This window comes from Salvia hispanica, chromosome 5 (genome assembly GCF_023119035.1).
Source record: "Salvia hispanica cultivar TCC Black 2014 chromosome 5, UniMelb_Shisp_WGS_1.0, whole genome shotgun sequence".
NCBI lineage: Eukaryota > Viridiplantae > Streptophyta > Magnoliopsida > Lamiales > Lamiaceae > Salvia > Salvia hispanica.
Genome location: NC_062969.1, coordinates 13,518,383 through 13,536,700, shown reverse-complemented (window position 1 = coordinate 13,536,700; position 18,318 = coordinate 13,518,383). Strand labels below are relative to the sequence as shown.

General features: G+C 36.8%; 2 protein-coding genes across 2 annotated transcripts; one reads left to right on the top strand and one right to left on the bottom strand.

The window, feature by feature from the left end:
- The first annotated feature begins 4,649 nt into the window (after nucleotides 1-4,649).
- Nucleotides 4,650-11,722, top strand: LOC125188496 (probable ADP-ribosylation factor GTPase-activating protein AGD14). Its single transcript, XM_048085356.1, has 13 exons — nucleotides 4,650-4,821; nucleotides 5,054-5,197; nucleotides 7,264-7,325; nucleotides 7,509-7,596; nucleotides 7,691-7,752; nucleotides 7,856-7,952; nucleotides 8,107-8,523; nucleotides 8,818-9,312; nucleotides 9,401-9,655; nucleotides 10,411-10,491; nucleotides 10,734-10,878; nucleotides 10,968-11,013; nucleotides 11,127-11,722. The coding sequence occupies exons 2-13, from the start codon at nucleotides 5,102-5,104 to the stop codon at nucleotides 11,266-11,268; spliced, it is 1,986 nt and encodes a 661-aa protein (XP_047941313.1). The 5' UTR covers nucleotides 4,650-4,821; nucleotides 5,054-5,101; the 3' UTR covers nucleotides 11,269-11,722.
- Nucleotides 11,723-12,520: 798 nt separating this feature from the next.
- Nucleotides 12,521-16,345, bottom strand: LOC125190053 (aldehyde dehydrogenase family 2 member C4-like). Its single transcript, XM_048087250.1, has 9 exons — nucleotides 16,189-16,345; nucleotides 14,788-14,930; nucleotides 14,030-14,413; nucleotides 13,874-13,963; nucleotides 13,615-13,788; nucleotides 13,401-13,538; nucleotides 13,181-13,318; nucleotides 13,035-13,096; nucleotides 12,521-12,938 (listed from the first exon to the last, which is right to left on the bottom strand). The coding sequence occupies exons 1-9, from the start codon at nucleotides 16,277-16,279 to the stop codon at nucleotides 12,665-12,667; spliced, it is 1,494 nt and encodes a 497-aa protein (XP_047943207.1). The 5' UTR covers nucleotides 16,280-16,345; the 3' UTR covers nucleotides 12,521-12,664.
- Nucleotides 16,346-18,318: the final 1,973 nt, after the last annotated feature.

Genomic DNA, 18,318 nt, shown 5'->3' with positions numbered 1-18,318 from the left:
GACCCCCAGCTTTTCGCGGTCAGCGGATGGGGCTACCAGGCCAATTGGAAGATGGATACTCCAGACCATTTGGAGAAGATCGAGAGTGACCCCCCTCAAGGAGAAGGAGCCGCGGATGCCGTGCCCAATTATGTCGACCCCGCCTATCTTCCGCAATCGCATATCCCTGAGGAGCTCATGCAGATAGAGAACGCCCCAGCAGCTATGAACGAGGATGATGAAGAGCCCGCCACGGAGTATGAAGAAGGCCAGAGCAGCTAGCCCAAGAGGAGCCGACCACGAGGGAGGCCATCCAACGACAGTTACTTGGCGAAAATTGCTGCGGGAGTTCGATCACTTCGGGTGAGCATAGACCAGCAGGAGGCCCGGTGGATCCAGGCACAGCAGTGGAACGCGAACGCCGAGGCATGGAGGTCCCAGTGCGACACTCGACTTGACAACTTTGGAACTCGGCTGGATCACTATGGAGAGTAGCTTCAGCAGCTACAGACTCGTTTCGATGCTAGTGATGCCAACTGCAGTTCTTGTGTTCATGTGTAGTAATCGTTTACCTCTTTCCCTTGTTGGTTAGGTGCAGTCTTGGGGGAGGGGGGGGTTTGAATAAGTTCTGTCTCCTATCTTATTCAAACTTCTCTTCACCTACCAACTCTATGGAGATAAGAGTTGTGTTGTGGAGGAATTGTAGCGGCGTTGGCCTTCAAATTTGGAGTAAGCTTTGAGAGAAGGACCCCAGATCCCGGTTTCATGATATTGGATTGGGACACATTTAAGAGGTCCAACATCATTCTGGTTGATAGACGGGGCGCAGGGTACTTCAGGATAGATCAAAACACGTGCATTAGGTTCCCCGACCCCCAGCTTTTCGCGGTCAGCGGATGGGGCTACCAGACCAATTGGAAGATGGATACTCCAGACCATTTGGAGAAGATCGAGAGTGACCCCCCTCAAGGAGAAGGAGCCGCGGATGCCGTGCCCAATTATGTCGACCCCGCCTATCTTCCGCAATCGCATATCCCTGAGGAGCTCATGCAGATAGAGAACGCCCCAGCAGCTATGAACGAGGATGATGAAGAGCCCGCCACGGAGTATGAAGAAGGCCAGAGCAGCCAGCCCAAGAGGAGCCGACCACGAGGGAGGCCATCCAACGACAGTTACTTGGCGAAAATTGCTGCGGGAGTTCGATCACTTCGGGTGAGCATAGACCAGCAGGAGGCCCGGTGGATCCAGGCACAGCAGTGGAACGCGAACGCCGAGGCATGGAGGTCCCAGTGCGACACTCGACTTGACAACTTTGGAACTCGGCTGGATCACTATGGAGAGCAGCTTCAGCAGCTACAGACTCGTTTCGATGCTAGTGATGCCAACTGCCAGGCCTTCTACCATGCCTACTACGCGAGGTTCCCACCGTCGGCCGAATAGAGGTATCTCAACCATCCACTTCTCTTCAAACTTATTCTATCCTCTGTCTTGAATAAGTTTGGGGGGGGAGTTCTGACGTGGATTGGTTGTTCCATTTCTCCATTTGCTAATGATGTGTACTTGTGTTCTTGAGACTTTTTCTTTTTAATGTTTTATTTGGTGTCATTTGGTGTAAGCCTATGGGACTCAAATTCGAATATGGATGAATGTAAGATAATTGATGCTAAGTACGAGGTTGATGGCTTATGATGATAATTGTTTTTGTCTTAAAAATTGTGGTTAGAATGGTTAGGGACTGCGTGATCATTTCATGATTTAATTGCGAGTGAAGTGCTTGTTTGCTTGGTCAATGCTAATCCCGGTGAGATTTGAGCCATACTTTGTTCAAGTGTGATTTGATTGGGTACTTGCTTTTGTTTCTAGAACTTGCTCCTCGTCATGTCAAGTCTATATAGTGGATGTGAACTTAAGGGATGAAGTTAGGCATTCTTTGATTAGCCTCATACGCATATAAAATCCCTAGTTAGCCTTCATAGAAAAAAATGTGTTTGATAGTTGAAAGGAAATGTTCGAAAAACCTATAAGAGGGGAGAAAAACACAATGTTACAAAGGATGGGAAGATATGTATATAAAAAAAATGGAGGTATAAGCTAGACGAAGTCTAGAAGAAAAGAAAAAAAAAAGAGAGAGAAGTATTGTAAATAAATAGAAAGTGTGATGGAGTTTTGAATAAGTGGGTCTTGGAAGGAAGCTTGATAAAGCCAAGTATTGAGAATCATTTGAGGGAATGGTTGTTGGGGAGATGTGTGATTCAATTATATTCTTTAGTCGCTATAGCCTAAATTCACCCTACTGTCCAAAGAGCCTACATTACAACCCAAATAAAGACCTTTCTGATCCTAGGTTCACTTTCACATCAGAACAGAGGAGACGTTTGACGTTGAGCAAGCCTATGGTAAGCATTACATGTTACTTGATTTGAGTGTTTATGGTACCTCTTATACACTTGAGTGAGAAAGAATAAAAGGGAGAAAATCACACTTCCTAAACCTTGTGAGAGCATTGATACCAGGTGACATACGAGACAGTAGCTTCAATTAATGTTTGGTTGATTCTTGTATGTATCTTACATTCGAACTTGTTTGAAAAATTTTCTGAAGCAAAACATCAATCCCACCTCTATGCATGAGTTTGTTCTTCATGATTTCTTATTCTTATTTGAGGACAAATAATTGAGGACAAATAAGAGTCTAAGTTTGGGGGAGTTGACAAACTCGCATTTTAGTGTCATGATTGGTGTGTTGATATGCTTAATTGTTGAGTTTTTGTGCTCAAAATGGTTATTTCCAGCCAATTACTACATGTTTGGGAGTTCACGTGTTTGTTGAGTGTTTTAGACAAAATGGGCAAAAATGGGGTGCAAGAGGGTCTCACCCGACCGGGTGAGGTTTTGTGCAGAAAAGCCACCCGGCCGGGTGGAATTTAAAAGCCTGCGCAATTCCAGAGAGCTCGGAAGAAGTTCCACCCGGCCGGGTGATTTTACAGTACAACAATTGTACCCGGCCGGGTGGCACAATTTGGCCTGCGCAATTCCAGAGAGTACCGAAAGAGTCCCACCCGGCCGGGTGATTTTCCAGTACAATAAATCCACCCGGCCGGGTACGTATTTCTGGCGATTTTCTGAAGTGAAACGTGATTTTTTTTAAAGAGGGGAATAAGAAACAAAAGCTAGGGCAACTCTACTCATTCTCTACCGCCGTGAAACACACAACCCATCTCTCTCAAGCACTCTTGGAAGAAGATTGAAGATTCAAGCTTCAATTCCTCCGCCAATTGTACTCCGTATCATGTTTTCCGTTGTTTTCTTTAGTTTAGACTTGTTTTCTTCCATGAATATGAGTAGCTAAACTTCTTTTGGGTAGAATTCTTGGTGAAGATGCATTAATTCATAGTTTTAATCCAATTGATTTCGTTTTTATCTAGTTCTTGTAATTGTTTGGTTTATTCCTGTGCTTTTTCCTGTCAATTGCTTGATCACCAATTGGTAGTGTAGGGTTTCATAGACTAATCGGAAGGTGAAATAATTAATCTGGAAATAGGAATAATTCACACCTTAATTCAATAAAACTCGGGAGAGTTGAGATTATGAGTGGGTTCATTAATCTAATCGATCTGTTGGGAGTTAAGTCTAAGAATTAGAAGGGGACTTCAATTGTTATACTTAATCTGCGGATTTCTCACCTTGGGAAATGGTTAAATTCATATATGTGATTGATTCAACAATTCTGGAGACTTTAAATGGTAATTGAATGTCAGTTGGGTTAGGCTATGAGTTGTGCATCGGATCCTTGAATTCTGCATATTTCTTCATCTTTGTTTGCAACTTGCTTCTTTGTTCTCTTGTTTAAGTGTTTTTCTTTTTAATCTCTGATTTATATGCTTTTAGTAGTGTTAGTTTTAAACCAAAAATCTGGATCGTCTGGATAGTAGTTGAAATTTGTTCGTGGTACTTAGGTTTACACTAAATTGTCTCTGTGGAATACAATATACTTTTGTTTGCTGTTTGTTACGATAACCCCGTACACTTGCGGGTATTATTTGGGTAAAATAAAGTTGAGTCAGGCACGAACGGCGTCCGTACTAGCAAGCACCGCCGTGGATACTCTAAATAGTTAAAAGATGATTTCTGCATATACTAATTTTGAATGTTCTAATAGGGAAAAAAGTTGATACTCTAAATAGTTAAAAGATGGTTTCTCCATATACTAATTTTGAATGTTCTAATAGGGAAAAAGGTTGAATAGCCAAAAATAATTAGTCATCTTCTATATTTTTTAATTTTTTTTTATCTTATGAAATTGGTCTTAGTTTATATTAATAATTCTTTAATAATTTTTATTTTCTATCTTTTTTTATCTTATGAAATTGGTCTTAGTTTATATTAATAATTCTTTAATAATTTTTATTTTCTATCTTTTTTTATCTTATGAAATTGGTCTTAGTTTATATTAATAATTCTTTAATAATTTTTATTTTCTATCTTTCTCATATTTTATTAATTTCATATTAAAATTTGTAAATTTTTAAAGAGACTATTTTTGAGAAAGTGATGAAGTAACATTGTGCAACCATAGTGACAGCACTAGACGAGCAGTCAAGTTAGACTTGAGTTTTCTCACAGTCAAAACGCGGAGCAGCCTCTCTATGTCTGGACTGGGCTGCCTCGCAATAAATACTCTCTCTCTCCTCACGTTCGACAATTTTTCCTACGTTTTCTACAGCAAAAGGCCGCTGTCTTTCTCTCTCTCTCTACTCTTTGTTAAAGCTGAGCTGTATAGGGCAGACGCGAGATCCGTCCTCTCCTCCTTCCCTAATTTATGAAATTGCGCTTCACCGATCAGGTTCGCCCATCCATTTTTCTGCTTCGATTAGATTATTATTGCTATCAACTAAACTGAAGTTGCAGCCTCTCGATTTTGCCGCTGTTCAGTTTTTTTTTTTTGCCGGCAATTCAACTTTGAATACTTCAATTTACCAGATCTGATCGTCTCAGAGTTTGAAGTTTCTGAGTCTAGTTATCGATTTTTTTGGTGGTTTTCGGTTTGGGCTGATCGTGTAGTTGCTTTTATGCAGTGAACGGATTGGGGGAAAAGTGTTGAGGTTTATTCTATTCGTATTGAAATGGCTAACCGGAAGGAGGACGAGAAGAATGAGAAAATTATAAGGAATCTTCTAAAGCTTCCCGATAATCGCCGGTGTATTAACTGCAACAGCTTGGTATTATGCTGTATTCCTTCCTGATGCTGTTTTGTCGAATAAATTGCCATAATTTGGTTGCCATGGCTTTATATGCTCCAGCTATTGAATACCACTGACAATATGGTGCATCACTTAGTCAGAATTATTTGGATCACTTTCATAATGGCGCATTAGGAATTGGGGAACCATAGAGCTTAATCTCACGTTTCGTGGTATAGGGCTAACTGCAATGGTAATAAGGGAACTTGGGAGTTTGTCATGTGAGCTCTTCTAGCGTGGTGTTTGAAGTTCAAGAATTGAACTTTTATCTGAACATACAATGCTTAATTATTGGAAATGTGATGTCCGCATTGATCAATAAAATAGGCTGGTATTCTCTTGTCTTTGGGGTTTGCAGACTAGTGCAAAATGTGCATTGCTGTCATAATACCTTGTTAAAAAGGGACTTCCACCACATCCTGAAATATTGATGATCCTTTGTAGTGGTGTTAGAGTATCTCACCAGTTCCAAAAACTGTACCTGGATAGTAGTGTTGTGTCTGTTAATTAATTTCATTGAACTTGGTCATTCTAGTTGTAGTTTGAGAACCTGTGATCATCTACAACTATGTATCATATGAACACACTGGACAGTTAAACCATGACATTAATGATTAATCTGCTTGAGAATCTCCTATATTTTAGAAAGTTTCAATTTCTTATCTGATGTGTTTCTAAGTGAAGAGAATTGGTACAATTGTCACTCCTGTTTCCCAAGCTAACTAAAGATATGTTCCTGTTAAATATTCATGACCGGAACAGAACCCTAAGGAATTAATATAAATATCATCATGCTGAGTACCAGCGATGCAGTTATGGTTGATTCTCTTGTTTTCTTGAATCCAACTGAAACATATATGTATGCGCTGCAATTTGCAAATTTACTTATACCATTATTTCAACCTAAAATTAAAGAAATTACTGTACCACATAAAGGGAAGAGAAAAAATGCCCTAACATTTAAATGTGAAATCTATTTGCAATGATTTAAAGTTGCTTTGGTCAGGAGTTAACAAATAACTAAAGAGATAGAAAGCTTATTCAGCTGAATTGAAACTCATAGGCATTGGTATCAAGAGTTGAATAAATCACATAAACATCTCTACGTAACTTCAGTATGTTGTTTGAGTGTCTTGCATAAAAATTAAAAGGTCAACTGATTAATTTTGCATAGAAGGTAAACTGATTAATTTTGGCTGCTAAAATTTTTCTTTATGTTATAATACTAGAAACTCTTTATCTGAAACCAAAATGCATGCTCACAGGAGGGTGCCTTGGGTCATGAACATCAAGTATCTTGAACATTTTATGTGGGTCTTAACCTCTGTTAAGCATGGAATTTTCCCATTTTTATAGTTCAGGATCTGTAATTATGATGAGGCAGTAGTGTAACTTTCTTTCTACATGATATATCATGATTTGAGTTACATCTGGCACATGACAGTTTTATAAAGTAGATTATATGGGTTTAATATATTTTGTTGGATGTTAATGCATTACTGATAATGAAATGGTGTCCTACTTATGGATGTCAACTTTCATTCATGGTAGATTAGTCCTCTTTTATGATTGGATGCTTGATCAGCAGTTATGGAAGTATCAAACTCAGTTACTAGGAGCAGATGCAAAACTTTGTATTTATTAGGATTTCAGCAAAACTTCTTTAACAAAGGCTCAATGTAGGGGTTATAACCAAAAGATAGTGTTAATGCATGGTTTTATATTGGAGAAGGTACTCATGCTCCCCTAAGTTCATAGTCTCCATAGCATGTTAGTACTAATTCTTAATCACTTTTCATGCACTTGAGATTAGTGTACTCATACTTCCTTATGTTATTGGTCTCTGTAGCATGTTTTTATTTTATAATCACTGCTCACACGCTTGAGATTAGTTTGATAATTAAATATTGTCCTTTTCATTTTGCGAAGGCTAACAGTTTCGGATTTTAGATATTTTTTATCAACTTTGCTTTGCCTGCTATTTCATGCTCAAATGACAAGTTTTTTCAAGAGATGTGTTTAACTGTTTCATTGCTTCCTATTAGGGACCCCAATATGCATGTACCAGCTTCTGGACATTTGTGTGTACAACCTGCAGTGGGATACAGTAAGTCATTTTGAGTTGCAGAGAAGATTTTTGTGGACGAATATTTGCTCTTGCAATCTCTATTTCAGTCCCAGATCTTGCTCGTCATTTTCAAAATAGTACATATTGTATTACGTAACAACCTTCTAGGATTTGGAAGCACTGATATTTCTGTTCACTTATTGCTTTTAAAACTACTTTCAGTCGGGAGTTCACGCACAGAGTGAAGTCAGTATCTATGGCTAAATTTACTCCACAAGAAGTTAGTGCACTTCAAGGGGGAGGAAATGCGGTACTAGAATCTGTTTCCCTGTAGATCTCACAGTTCTTTCTTTTGTTCAAGCATGTTTTAGTACTCATGCTCAAATCATTTTTTGTCCTGGTAGAGTGGTAGAGAAATTTATTTGAAGGAATGGGATACTCAGCGTAATTCTCTCCCCGATGGCAGGTAACAGTAACACTAAGAAACATGATGCTATAGAATTCTACACTGGAAATCTTTTAATTTTTTATTGGTTTGAATATTCTGATAGTATGTGTTTTGCTTTCAGCAATATAGACAGACTACGTGATTTCATCAAGCATGTCTATGTAGACAGAAGATTTACCGGTGAGAAGAATGTGGAAAAACCTCCAAGGGCAAAGATGGTATATTTATATCCCTTTTCAGTATAAAGTCTCCATTATTATGATAGTTGCTTACTTAGTGGCACATGCTCGTATAAACTCTTTTAGGGCATCTCAGAGTATCACAGATTCAGAAAGATGGTTCACAACCTTGTTATTCTTTGCCTTTATGCAGGGAGAAACTGATGATTTCAGTGGAAATAGGAGGGTCGACAACTATCAGGGTAGTCGGAGTCCTCCTTATGATGATTCCTTTGAGCGTCGCTATAGTGATAGATCTAGTTCGGGTGGAAGAAGTCCAGCATATGATCAAGACAGTAAGCGAAGTGGTGATTTTAGAAAAAGTCCTGCCCGAGAAGTAGTTAATGATTGGAGACGAGAGGATAGATTTGGGAATGGCAGGAGGTCTTCTGATGAAGGCTCTAAGCTTGAAATTAGGTCCCCTGATCATCCAAAGGATTCCGATATATCCAGTCCTCCTGTGGTTCGTCCTGTTAGAGATATATTAGGAGATAACGTATCTCCACTTCGAGTTATTGAACCTCCGAAAGCCACTGGTGGAAAGTCAAATGATGGTCGACCTCCTACACAGGTGTGAAGTTTCTCTTCTAAGATGTGTTTTGTTATGTGTCCCCCCCCCAAAAAAAAAAAACAGTAACAATGAAGCAGAACATATTCATTTGGCCATATCTTCTCATTTATCAGCTGCTGCAACAAAGCCTTGTTTTTCCATTGTAAAATTTTCAGAGTTTTACGTGTCTTGTGACTTGTCATGCAAAACAGCATCTATTTAATAAGCTAGTGAGGCACCTTGGTATTGCTATACTCGAGTAAATATTCTCATCAAATAATTAAATAATATAAGTCGCAAATACTTCTCTTGCAGAGAACTGCGTCCTCCAGTAGCTTGGCATCATCAGATGCGAATCCATCTGAGATAAAAGTGGAGACTTCATTTATTGATTTTGATGCCGTTCCTGAACCACCTCCCACAGTTGCTGTCCAACAACCTAGCAGTAATGACTGGGCGAATTTTGATTCTCTGCCCGATGTCAAAACAACAACTCCAGCTTCAAACTCTCTGGAATCACTACTTTCTGGGTTGTCAGTTCCTGCGTCCTCATCTGGTCCCTTTGCCCCTCCAGGAACATCATCTTCTTTCAGTTCCACTGGTATACAAGGCTCATCGTTTGGACCATCCTTCGGAGATACTACTCCACCATCTGTTATTCCCACTGGTGGTGCTTCTGTATCACCCTTTGGCTCTGCACCTATAAATGCTCCCACTGGAGGACAGTGGCCTACGATGAATCCTCAACAACCACCTCTGTTCCCTGGTGGTATTCAACAGCCTCTTTCTGGTGGTTCTTCACTCAACAAGGTATGCGGCCCTGTGCCTGATATTGTACTTCCTTTCTATATTTTGTGTTTCTCAGGGAGTAATTAATCACTCCCTGGAACTCCAACAGCCATGGAATCCACCTACGCAAAATGCCTATGGACCTCCTGGTGCTTCTATTGCACAACTTGGTCAAGCTGAAATGGCTTCTTCTCCTGCGCCTGCTACCGGAGAATCTACATCTGATCCAAAACATAGTGGAAGAAATGCACTCCCGGAGGACCTATTTTCGATGAATTACTCTTATAATCCACCTCCAGTACCAGGGTGGTATCCTGGTGCCTCCTATGTTGCCAGGGTCCCAATGCATTACAATACGCCCATGGTAACCTAAACTCCAAGTTTTATCCTTTTGCTTTTCAAGTAAACCTCTGAATTTGTTCTGCATTTTCGGCTTAGTCAATTGACTCTTGTCTCAGAATTTTGGGTTGATTAATACTCTTGATTTGAAACAGCCTGCCTTTTTCTTTTTTTCTTCCGTTGTTGCAATAAGATACAAATAAATTATACAATGACTTAAAAATATAATAGCACAAAGGCAATGGCAAAAAGGGTGGCCAGTTAACAATTAATAACTGGTCTGGTTTTGACATAAAAATGATGTGTTTTCACAAAAGTCCATATGCTCGAAGGTTAGGAATGCTTTTACAGTTATGGATTGATACCTATTCGATAGAAAAAAATGGAATTCTCCTAACTATTTTGAACTTGGCTTCCAGCCTTATTTCATGCAATGGTGCTTAATGGCTGTAGACAGAATAAGGTACAAAAATTAGTAGGAGGATACTGCATACTTGTGTTTGCACAATATAAACTAAATTTCTACAATAACAAATCATTTATAGAACTGAGGCTTATATACTTACTCATGGTTAAATACTCATTGGCTGGCAATATTTACTCATATAAGATGAGGGCAGACTTCACTTATTAAATGAGTTTCAGTGACCACTCTTATATTTTGAACTGGGAATGCTAGATGAACTTAGGGAGGCAAAGTGTGAAGTGTGTGTTCTATTTTACTCTTGCCAACATCATTGTTCATTAATCTCATGTGACATTTGACTTTTCTGTTTGAAGGCTGTAGCAAATTACCCGTCAATGCCAACATCAACCAATCCTTTTGATGTTAACGAGCCTTCTCCAGTACAAGCATCAACAGTGAGTTTACTGTCATGGCTTAGACTGATTTTTCTCTATTGTCTGTTTCAGTAACGATATTAGTCAGCAGCTTGTTTATTTGTTTGAGGAAAGTCACCTGACATGAGTTTGGCAAATAGATTATAGATTATATGCCCTCCCTTTTATGTTTTGAAGTTTCTGAACAGAATAAAACAGTATGTTGAGTAAGTTTGGTTTTATTCTCGTGCTGATTGCGAAGTTGATTTATGATTGTGATGCAGTTTCCTTCTATGGCATCCTTACAAGGTGCTTTACCAAATACCGCTGCCCCGTCTGGTCTATTGCATACTCCGAATTATGGAGCTTCTCCGTATCGTCCCTCTATGCTTGCTCAAGCGCCATCATTTGCACCGACAAATCCTACAAGTATACGATCATATATATTCCTGTAAAGTTTTATTGCAACAGCACGGTTGCATAATATTTTTATGTACTTACTGATGTCTATGAACCAGGTGCATTCATGGGACATGAAATAGCCGGTGGCAGCATGGCACCAAGGTAATACCGTTTTAGCCTACGATTGCTTCAATTAAAAATTATCACGAATGTATCTTTTCTCTCTCGCATAATTAGACACTGACATACTCATGGAACTGATCGAACTATTCTAGGCCACAAGGATTTCCTGGTTTTGGGCTCGAGGACTCTGCTTTTGCTTCTCTTAATCCAAATCCTCAGGCAGGTGGACTACACCCAGCAGCTCATCCAGCTTCTAGTAACTTCAGTACCCACAGTGGAAACCCATTTGGCTGAGATTGAGGTAACATAGATTTCTATATTATGAAAACAGAAGAGAGAGAAAAAAGAAGAAAAAAACCGGTTTTGTAAGAGCACCATGTTGTTGCATCATTTCAACATATTGTAGACGAAATAGTGAAAGTGAAGTGTGCTGCATTTAGACTTGGACATTTTTTGTTGGGGTGGAACTCAACAAGAATCTATGCTATTGGGAGTCAGGGGAATGGGATCGTGTACATTCCGACATAGGTAATGTGTGAAGCCGCGACTATGGCATATAGTGAGTGATGCCACCTTCTCTCCGGATGTGTATTATAATTTAAGTTTTCTAGTCTTGTTATTTTGTTGAAATTTATGTAGTGAAAGAAAACGTATCGCCAGTTTGTAGGTTACATTCTAATATTATTTGCCTGAATCATTGATATTCATATTCTTTGGTAAAATAAAACTGCATATGGTGGTTTTGTTATCTTTTGTTGTATATCTTGGTAAATTTTAGTATATTGGTTTGGCTCTATCTCTCCCTCGCGTATAATTATGTGCGCAATCTCCAAGTAGAGTGTAATTTAGTCAAATGACTCAAATCAACTTGTGTTTAGGCACAAAAACTAATTATCACACAGCGATGTATCATGTATATGAGCAATTCAGAAGTCTATTTATTTGGAGCTTAACAACAGAGCCTGAAATTTTACCACTATGTCTAAACTCTAAACTATTATTTGAGTCGGATCATTTTAGGCTTTAGGCAATTTTCCTTTAGTAATCTCTTTGTAATGTGTGGTTTCATATCACTCTCCCTCAAATTTTTAACTCCACAAACTAGATAGTTAATTTTAGAAAATTAGGCCACTTACCTTAAAGTAAAGAACAATCATCAATAAGTAGAATAGTATTAGCATGTCTCAACACCAAAAACCAAATCATCAAGTTTTGAGAACTTTTAGACCAAAATTTGTGTTTATTCCGTAATTCCAAACTTCAATATAAAATTATATCTATAGACTTTAAATACAAATCTAACAAAACTATGAACGCAAAATGGAAAAGTGGACTCCTATCGCGGATAGAGGGAGTATATATCAACAGAGTACTCGAGAGTCAAGACACTCACCCCACCATCTACATAAATATTCAAGAATTTACCTCTCCACTTCACCCCGTACTTCTTTTTACATTTTCACTCTCTCAACTTTGTACCATAGGCTCTTCCAAGAAAAACAGTCCAACTTTTCTAAAAACAGAGGAAAACAAGAAAAACTCAACATGACTGAATAATTTGCCAAATAGTTGTTGCATAAAGGTTACCATGTTTGTATGTGAATTATTTATTAGCATAAAGCTAGGAATAATTTGGCAACATTCCATGTAGAATGGTAGAGTTTAGAAACACATAGCAGTGTATGGATGATTAGAGCCAAGGAGAGTTGTGAATAGGCATGGCGATCGACTTTACTTGAAGGAAGCCATGGAGACACTCCATCCCCGAATCCTTGCCAAAGCCGCTCATCTTAAAACCTCCAAACGGGAGATCATCATTGAATACCATGTAGCAGTTTATCCACACAATCCCCGCACGAATCGACCTAGATACTGTGTTTGCAATGTTCAAATCGTTCGTCATCACTCCCGCTGCCAGTCCATACTGACTCGCGTTACCTCTCTTGATCGCCTCCTCAACCGTCCTGCTTATATTATCTCATTAATCAATCTCAATCTCACTCTCAATCTCACTCTCACTTGTATATATTTAATCCCACAATACAGATACTACTACTTACTTGAATTTCATAATTGACATCACAGGTCCAAATATCTCCTCCCTTGCTATTGTCATCTCATCCTAAAAGATCCAAATACATTAGTTACTATAATTATAACATATTTGAGATGTGAAATAGTACTAATTTAAATTTGGAATACTTACTGTTACATCAGTGAAAATAGTAGGCTCAATGTAGTAGCCTTTGTTGCCCAGAGGCTTCCCACCTGTTAACAAAGTGGCGCCCTCTTTCTTCCCTATCTCAATGTATGAAAGAATTCGATTGTATTGCTTTTTATTCACCTATATATACATATATTCAAACACTCAAATAAAATAAAAACCTTAAATTTTGAAATAGAAATAGGTGGGAATGTGATCATACTTGTGGGCCTTGACGAACATTTGGATCAAAAGGATCTCCGACCACCCAAGAATTGAGCCTCTCCAACACCGTAGCTATAAACTTATCGTATATTCCTTCTTGAACAAAAACACGAGAACCAGCAACGCATAGTTCCCCCTGATTAAAAACAGATTGTTAATCAATTAGGCGGGAAATTCACATGGCATGAAATGAAATTAGGAATGAAATCAACCTTGTTGTACAGAATGGCACTTAGAGAAATATCCGCAACTTTATCGACATCAACGTCGTCGAAAATGATGAAAGGCGACTTTCCTCCAAGTTCTAACGTCACGGGTTTTAGGTTGCTAGTGGCCGCCGCCTGCATCACCAGACGCCCTACTTCCGTAGACCCAGTGAAACTAACCTGGACGGATACAGAAATATATTTTGGTAAGGACTATATAGTAAAAAAAATAATGTCACACTTAATGAATGCATGCATAGATGACCTTGTCTACATCCATATGGGAGGTTATTGCAGCCCCAGCAGAGTGGCCATAGCCGGTCACCACATTGAGCACGCCGTCTGGGATGCCAGCCTGCAGAATATCAACGAACGTGACAAATGTGTCTATTATATAAATTTTGAAGTGAAGAAATGATACCAGCTTGGACAAGTGGGCGAGGAAGAGGGCGGAGAGAGGGGTCTGCTCGGCGGGCTTGATGACCATGGTGCAGCCGGCGGCCAGGGCTGGCGCGGCCTTCATCATGAACATGTGGGAGGGGAAATTCCAGGGGATGATGAGGCCCACTACGCCTACCGGTTCAAGCAGCGTATAGCCGTGAAACTGGCCGGACATCTTCAGTGTGGATCCGTGAATCTTGTCGGCTGCGCCAGCGTAGTAGCGGAGCTTCTCGGCGGCCGAAGGGATCTCGGCGAGCTTCACGAGGTTGTATATCTTTCCGGCGTCTTGAGCTTCTAATGCTGCCAGTTCTTCCACGTTTTGGTTTATCAAATCCGCAAACTTTAGCATTCTTCTTCTTCTTTCCTGCATACATATATATTTTATTCTCGCTTACAAAATAAAATCATTATACATTAACCTATCATAAAACATATTTATGTAACACACTTTGATAATTTTCTTTTAATTTACCCTCAATTCTAACATTTTCATCTTTATTTCTAAAATCAATCTTTTCCTTTCCTTTTCTAATTTCAACTCTTTCCTAATTCTCAAATTTCTCACAATTGGTTTTCATCTGCGTCAACTTAGTACGATTAAAGATGTTTTTTGAAAATATTTGAAAATATTAATAACAGAAAAAATAGCACCTGCATCAATCATCATAGTAAAATGTGAAGGCTAAAATGGAACTAATAATAATAATAGTAATAAAAAGTAATGAGAAGTGAGCTTACAGAAGCAGGGAAACGAGGCCATGGACCATTATCGAAAGCACGACGAGCTGCTTTGACAGCCAAATCAACATCATCCTTGTCCCCTTCTGCTATTTCTGCTATTACTTCTTCATTTCTTGGATCTATTGTCTCAAATTTTTTCCCTGTTTTTTTGGAAAAATATGGACTATATATATGAACATCATTCATGAGTATCACTCTCCTTTAACCTACATTAATTAATAGGAGTATTTGTTTTGTTTTATACTTTAATACCTCAATAATTATTATCGTCACAATTAATTAAACAAATTACTTAATAATCAAAACTTAATTTTGTTCATTTTCTTTATATTCTAATAATTTAATAAAGTAACAAAATTAGTTTTAATTTTTTAAACGTAAACACAAAACAGATAAAGTAAATCAAACGAAAATGATGCTCGTAATTGCTCACATAAAATATGTAGTAGTATAATCATATTATTACGATATTATCCGAATAAAATTATACTAATGGACAAATATAACATATATAAAGCGTTTAAAATATAAAAGACATCTATTGTTTCTTAAAAAAAACTAAAAAGTAATAGTAGTACAGAAAATTATATATTGATTATTTATAATTATACCGAACAATTATAAAGCGGCAAACTGGGCGTCTTTCGTTTCAATAAAAAACTAGTGCTGAAAATGGGCTATTTTTCCAATGATTATATAGCGACAAACTGAAAGGGAATCTTTCTTCATATATTCATACATTTTGCTATTTTGTCCTATCGATTATAAAAGCTTCAATTCACACAAATTTGGTGGTTCAAATCCACTAGTGGAGTAATATTATTCATTAGATTTTGTGAAAGATTCGCCGAAATGTTTTAAGCCAAACAAAAAGTTCCATATTTTCACTCTTTTTTTAAAAAAAAATTAAAAAAGAAGGATGTAGATACCAAGCTAGACTTAATTTCTCAGGAAGTCAACTCTTTTTGTCAAGACCAACTACATTTAATTCTACTTGTTCTCCCCTTTTTACTCATTTTTCTCTGAAAATATATCAACAAAGAAAAGTGACAAAATATTTTATGAGAAATTTAAGCTCAACACTCTACATGTGTTTCTCCATAATTTTAATATTTTAGTACATAAAAAAGTATATATTTGTTTCAAACCATACGATCAAAACCACCATTCAAACGTCGATCAAAATACAAAAGTGCCTCCGTTACACATACAAAAGAAATATAGAAATTTAACCTTCTTAGTAATTTACTAGAAGAATTATCAAAGATGAGGAGTATAATAACATTACTCTCAGATTTTGAAATGGGACACACGTATTGAATGAAAAATCAATGTATATGAATGAAAATCCATCAAAATCATTCATCAATTAAGATGTATATATGGAAATGAATATACCTGAGAGAGCGTCGACGAATTGGCCGTCGATGAAAAGCTGAGTAAACTTGATTTTGGGTAAACACTCCAAACTCCCATTTTGCGTCGCCATTGCTTCTCTGTCAAGATGCAGTACCTCTTCTCTCTTTAAATAAGAGAAGAGAGAGAGAGAGAGAGAGTTTGTCAGCACCAGCACTAGATATAAGGATTTGGTTAAATTTTAATAAATTTGGGTGATTTAATTTGTGTCATATTAATTAATAAGTGGAGTAACTAATACTCTCTCCATTCCTATTTAATATTGACATTTTTTAAGTGAAGAGATAACAAATATAGTATAGGAGACATAACAAAGTGGAGTAATACTAAATCATGAATAGAAAATAAATGGAAAGAAACATAGAAAATGCGTTAATTTTTCTTAAAAATGGTAATGATTCTATTATTATTGAATATCACAAAAAATAAATACGACTCTTTTCATCCGAAACGTATTTAACACAAATTTCGATAATATCTTATATTAAAAACAAGGTAGATCACAAGTTTGAATTGATAAATGAAAAAGAAAAAATTATTGAAATTTAATAAATGAAATAGAAAGAAAGTAAAAGTGAATGGTAAGTCGACTATTAGAGTAAAAGGTCAAATGTGGTCCTTAATATATGACCGTTTTATCAATTTGGTCTTTAAAATTATCTTTTTTATTATTTGGTCCCTCACAAATAAACTCGGACCCGAATCGGTCCTCACTTAACAGAATCGACAAAAAATAGACGATGACCGCAATTTGACTATATTAAATTACTAATGGTAATTAATTATACCTAATTATAATGTTTTTCCTATTAGCAAAATTGGAAAAAATATAGTATCAATTGCAAAATGAAATGAATAATTTGTAATTTAATAGGAATTAAGAATTATAATTAGATATAATTAATTACCATTAGTAATTTAATATAGTCAAATTGCAATCACCGTCTATTTTTTGACGGTTCTGTTAAGTGAGGATCGATTCGGGTCCGAGTTTATTTGTGAGAGACCAAATAATCAAAATCATAATGTTAAGGACCAAATTGATAAAATGATTATATGTTAGGGACCACATTTGGCCTTTACTTCGATTATTAAAACTACAAAGAGATTAATTTTTATAAATGAATCGAAATGTATTAAAAAACTACTCCATTGACTATGAATGGTTGTACACTTACGGATATGATTTGGGTAAAGGTGCATTAAATTATTTTCACGGTTATTATTGTCTATACTTATTTAATAGCTCTGCAGTGTCGTTTGGATAAATAGCAAATGGACTTGTGCCTATTTCTTATTGAGATTTTATCATTGTACATAATTACCTTTATTGAATCAAATTTATTCTGCTGATTGTATTGATAAATAAATAAACTAGTTCGATAATTTCTTAAAATACACAATAAAACACGTGTATATATACATATCAATCACACGTTTAATAATCACCATTAAAATGTGTATATTAATAATGAACATTATAAATAAAAATATTCTTACATAGTTATATGTGTACATTTGGTGCAAAGTATAAACCATCAAAATTGGAGATATCTTTAAAAAAAAAAAATAACAAATGTACCAAATTCAAATAAAATAAAATCTCAACTAAAAAATTGTAAGAAATTAAGATTAGTTGGAGTAATTGCAAAATTTAATGATTGTATCACAATAAACATAAACTTTGAGACTAGGTACAAACATTAACCATTTTGGAATAATTGAGCCAAGTACAATACAAGTATGTCAGCGTGGGACAGCCTATTTATCGCCGTAAGTGTGGTGTGAGCAAAATTGCATTTCCCCCTTTATTATCCGCCATTTCCTAATTATTTTAACCAACTAACCATATTCTTATATATTTGGATTACTTGCTAAAGAAGATATTTTTGCTTATATTAAAGCTTAATATCAACGTTTTTAATTTTCTAATGTTTTCCTATTAAGTAGACAAAATGCTTCACGAGTCAATGGGCAATGGAGGATAATCTTTAAAACATTTCATTCTAAGATTGTGGGATTCAATTTGATGATAGTCAATATTGATTAAAGTTTTACCTATCTACTTCATTATAGTCAGTTAATGTTTTTAAGATAATTTAAACTTTTAAT

What these genes read in the sequence shown, in the direction of transcription:
- LOC125188496 (XM_048085356.1), top strand. Translation starts at nt 5,102, where the DNA reads ATGGCTAACCGGAAGGAGGACGAGAAGAATGAGAAAATTATAAGGAAT. An exon ending in AATTCTCTCCCCGATGGCAG is followed by an intron (nt 7,753 to 7,855) that starts GTAACAGTAACA and finishes TTTTGCTTTCAG; the next exon opens with CAATATAGACAGACTACGTG. An exon ending in ATGGTCGACCTCCTACACAG is followed by an intron (nt 8,524 to 8,817) that starts GTGTGAAGTTTC and finishes CTTCTCTTGCAG; the next exon opens with AGAACTGCGTCCTCCAGTAG.
- LOC125190053 (XM_048087250.1), bottom strand. Translation starts at nt 16,279, where the DNA reads ATGGCGACGCAAAATGGGAGTTTGGAGTGTTTACCCAAAATCAAGTTT. An exon ending in TCGCCCACTTGTCCAAGCTG is followed by an intron (nt 13,964 to 14,029) that starts GTATCATTTCTT and finishes GATATTCTGCAG; the next exon opens with GCTGGCATCCCAGACGGCGT. An exon ending in GTGCCATTCTGTACAACAAG is followed by an intron (nt 13,539 to 13,614) that starts GTTGATTTCATT and finishes GTTTTTAATCAG; the next exon opens with GGGGAACTATGCGTTGCTGG.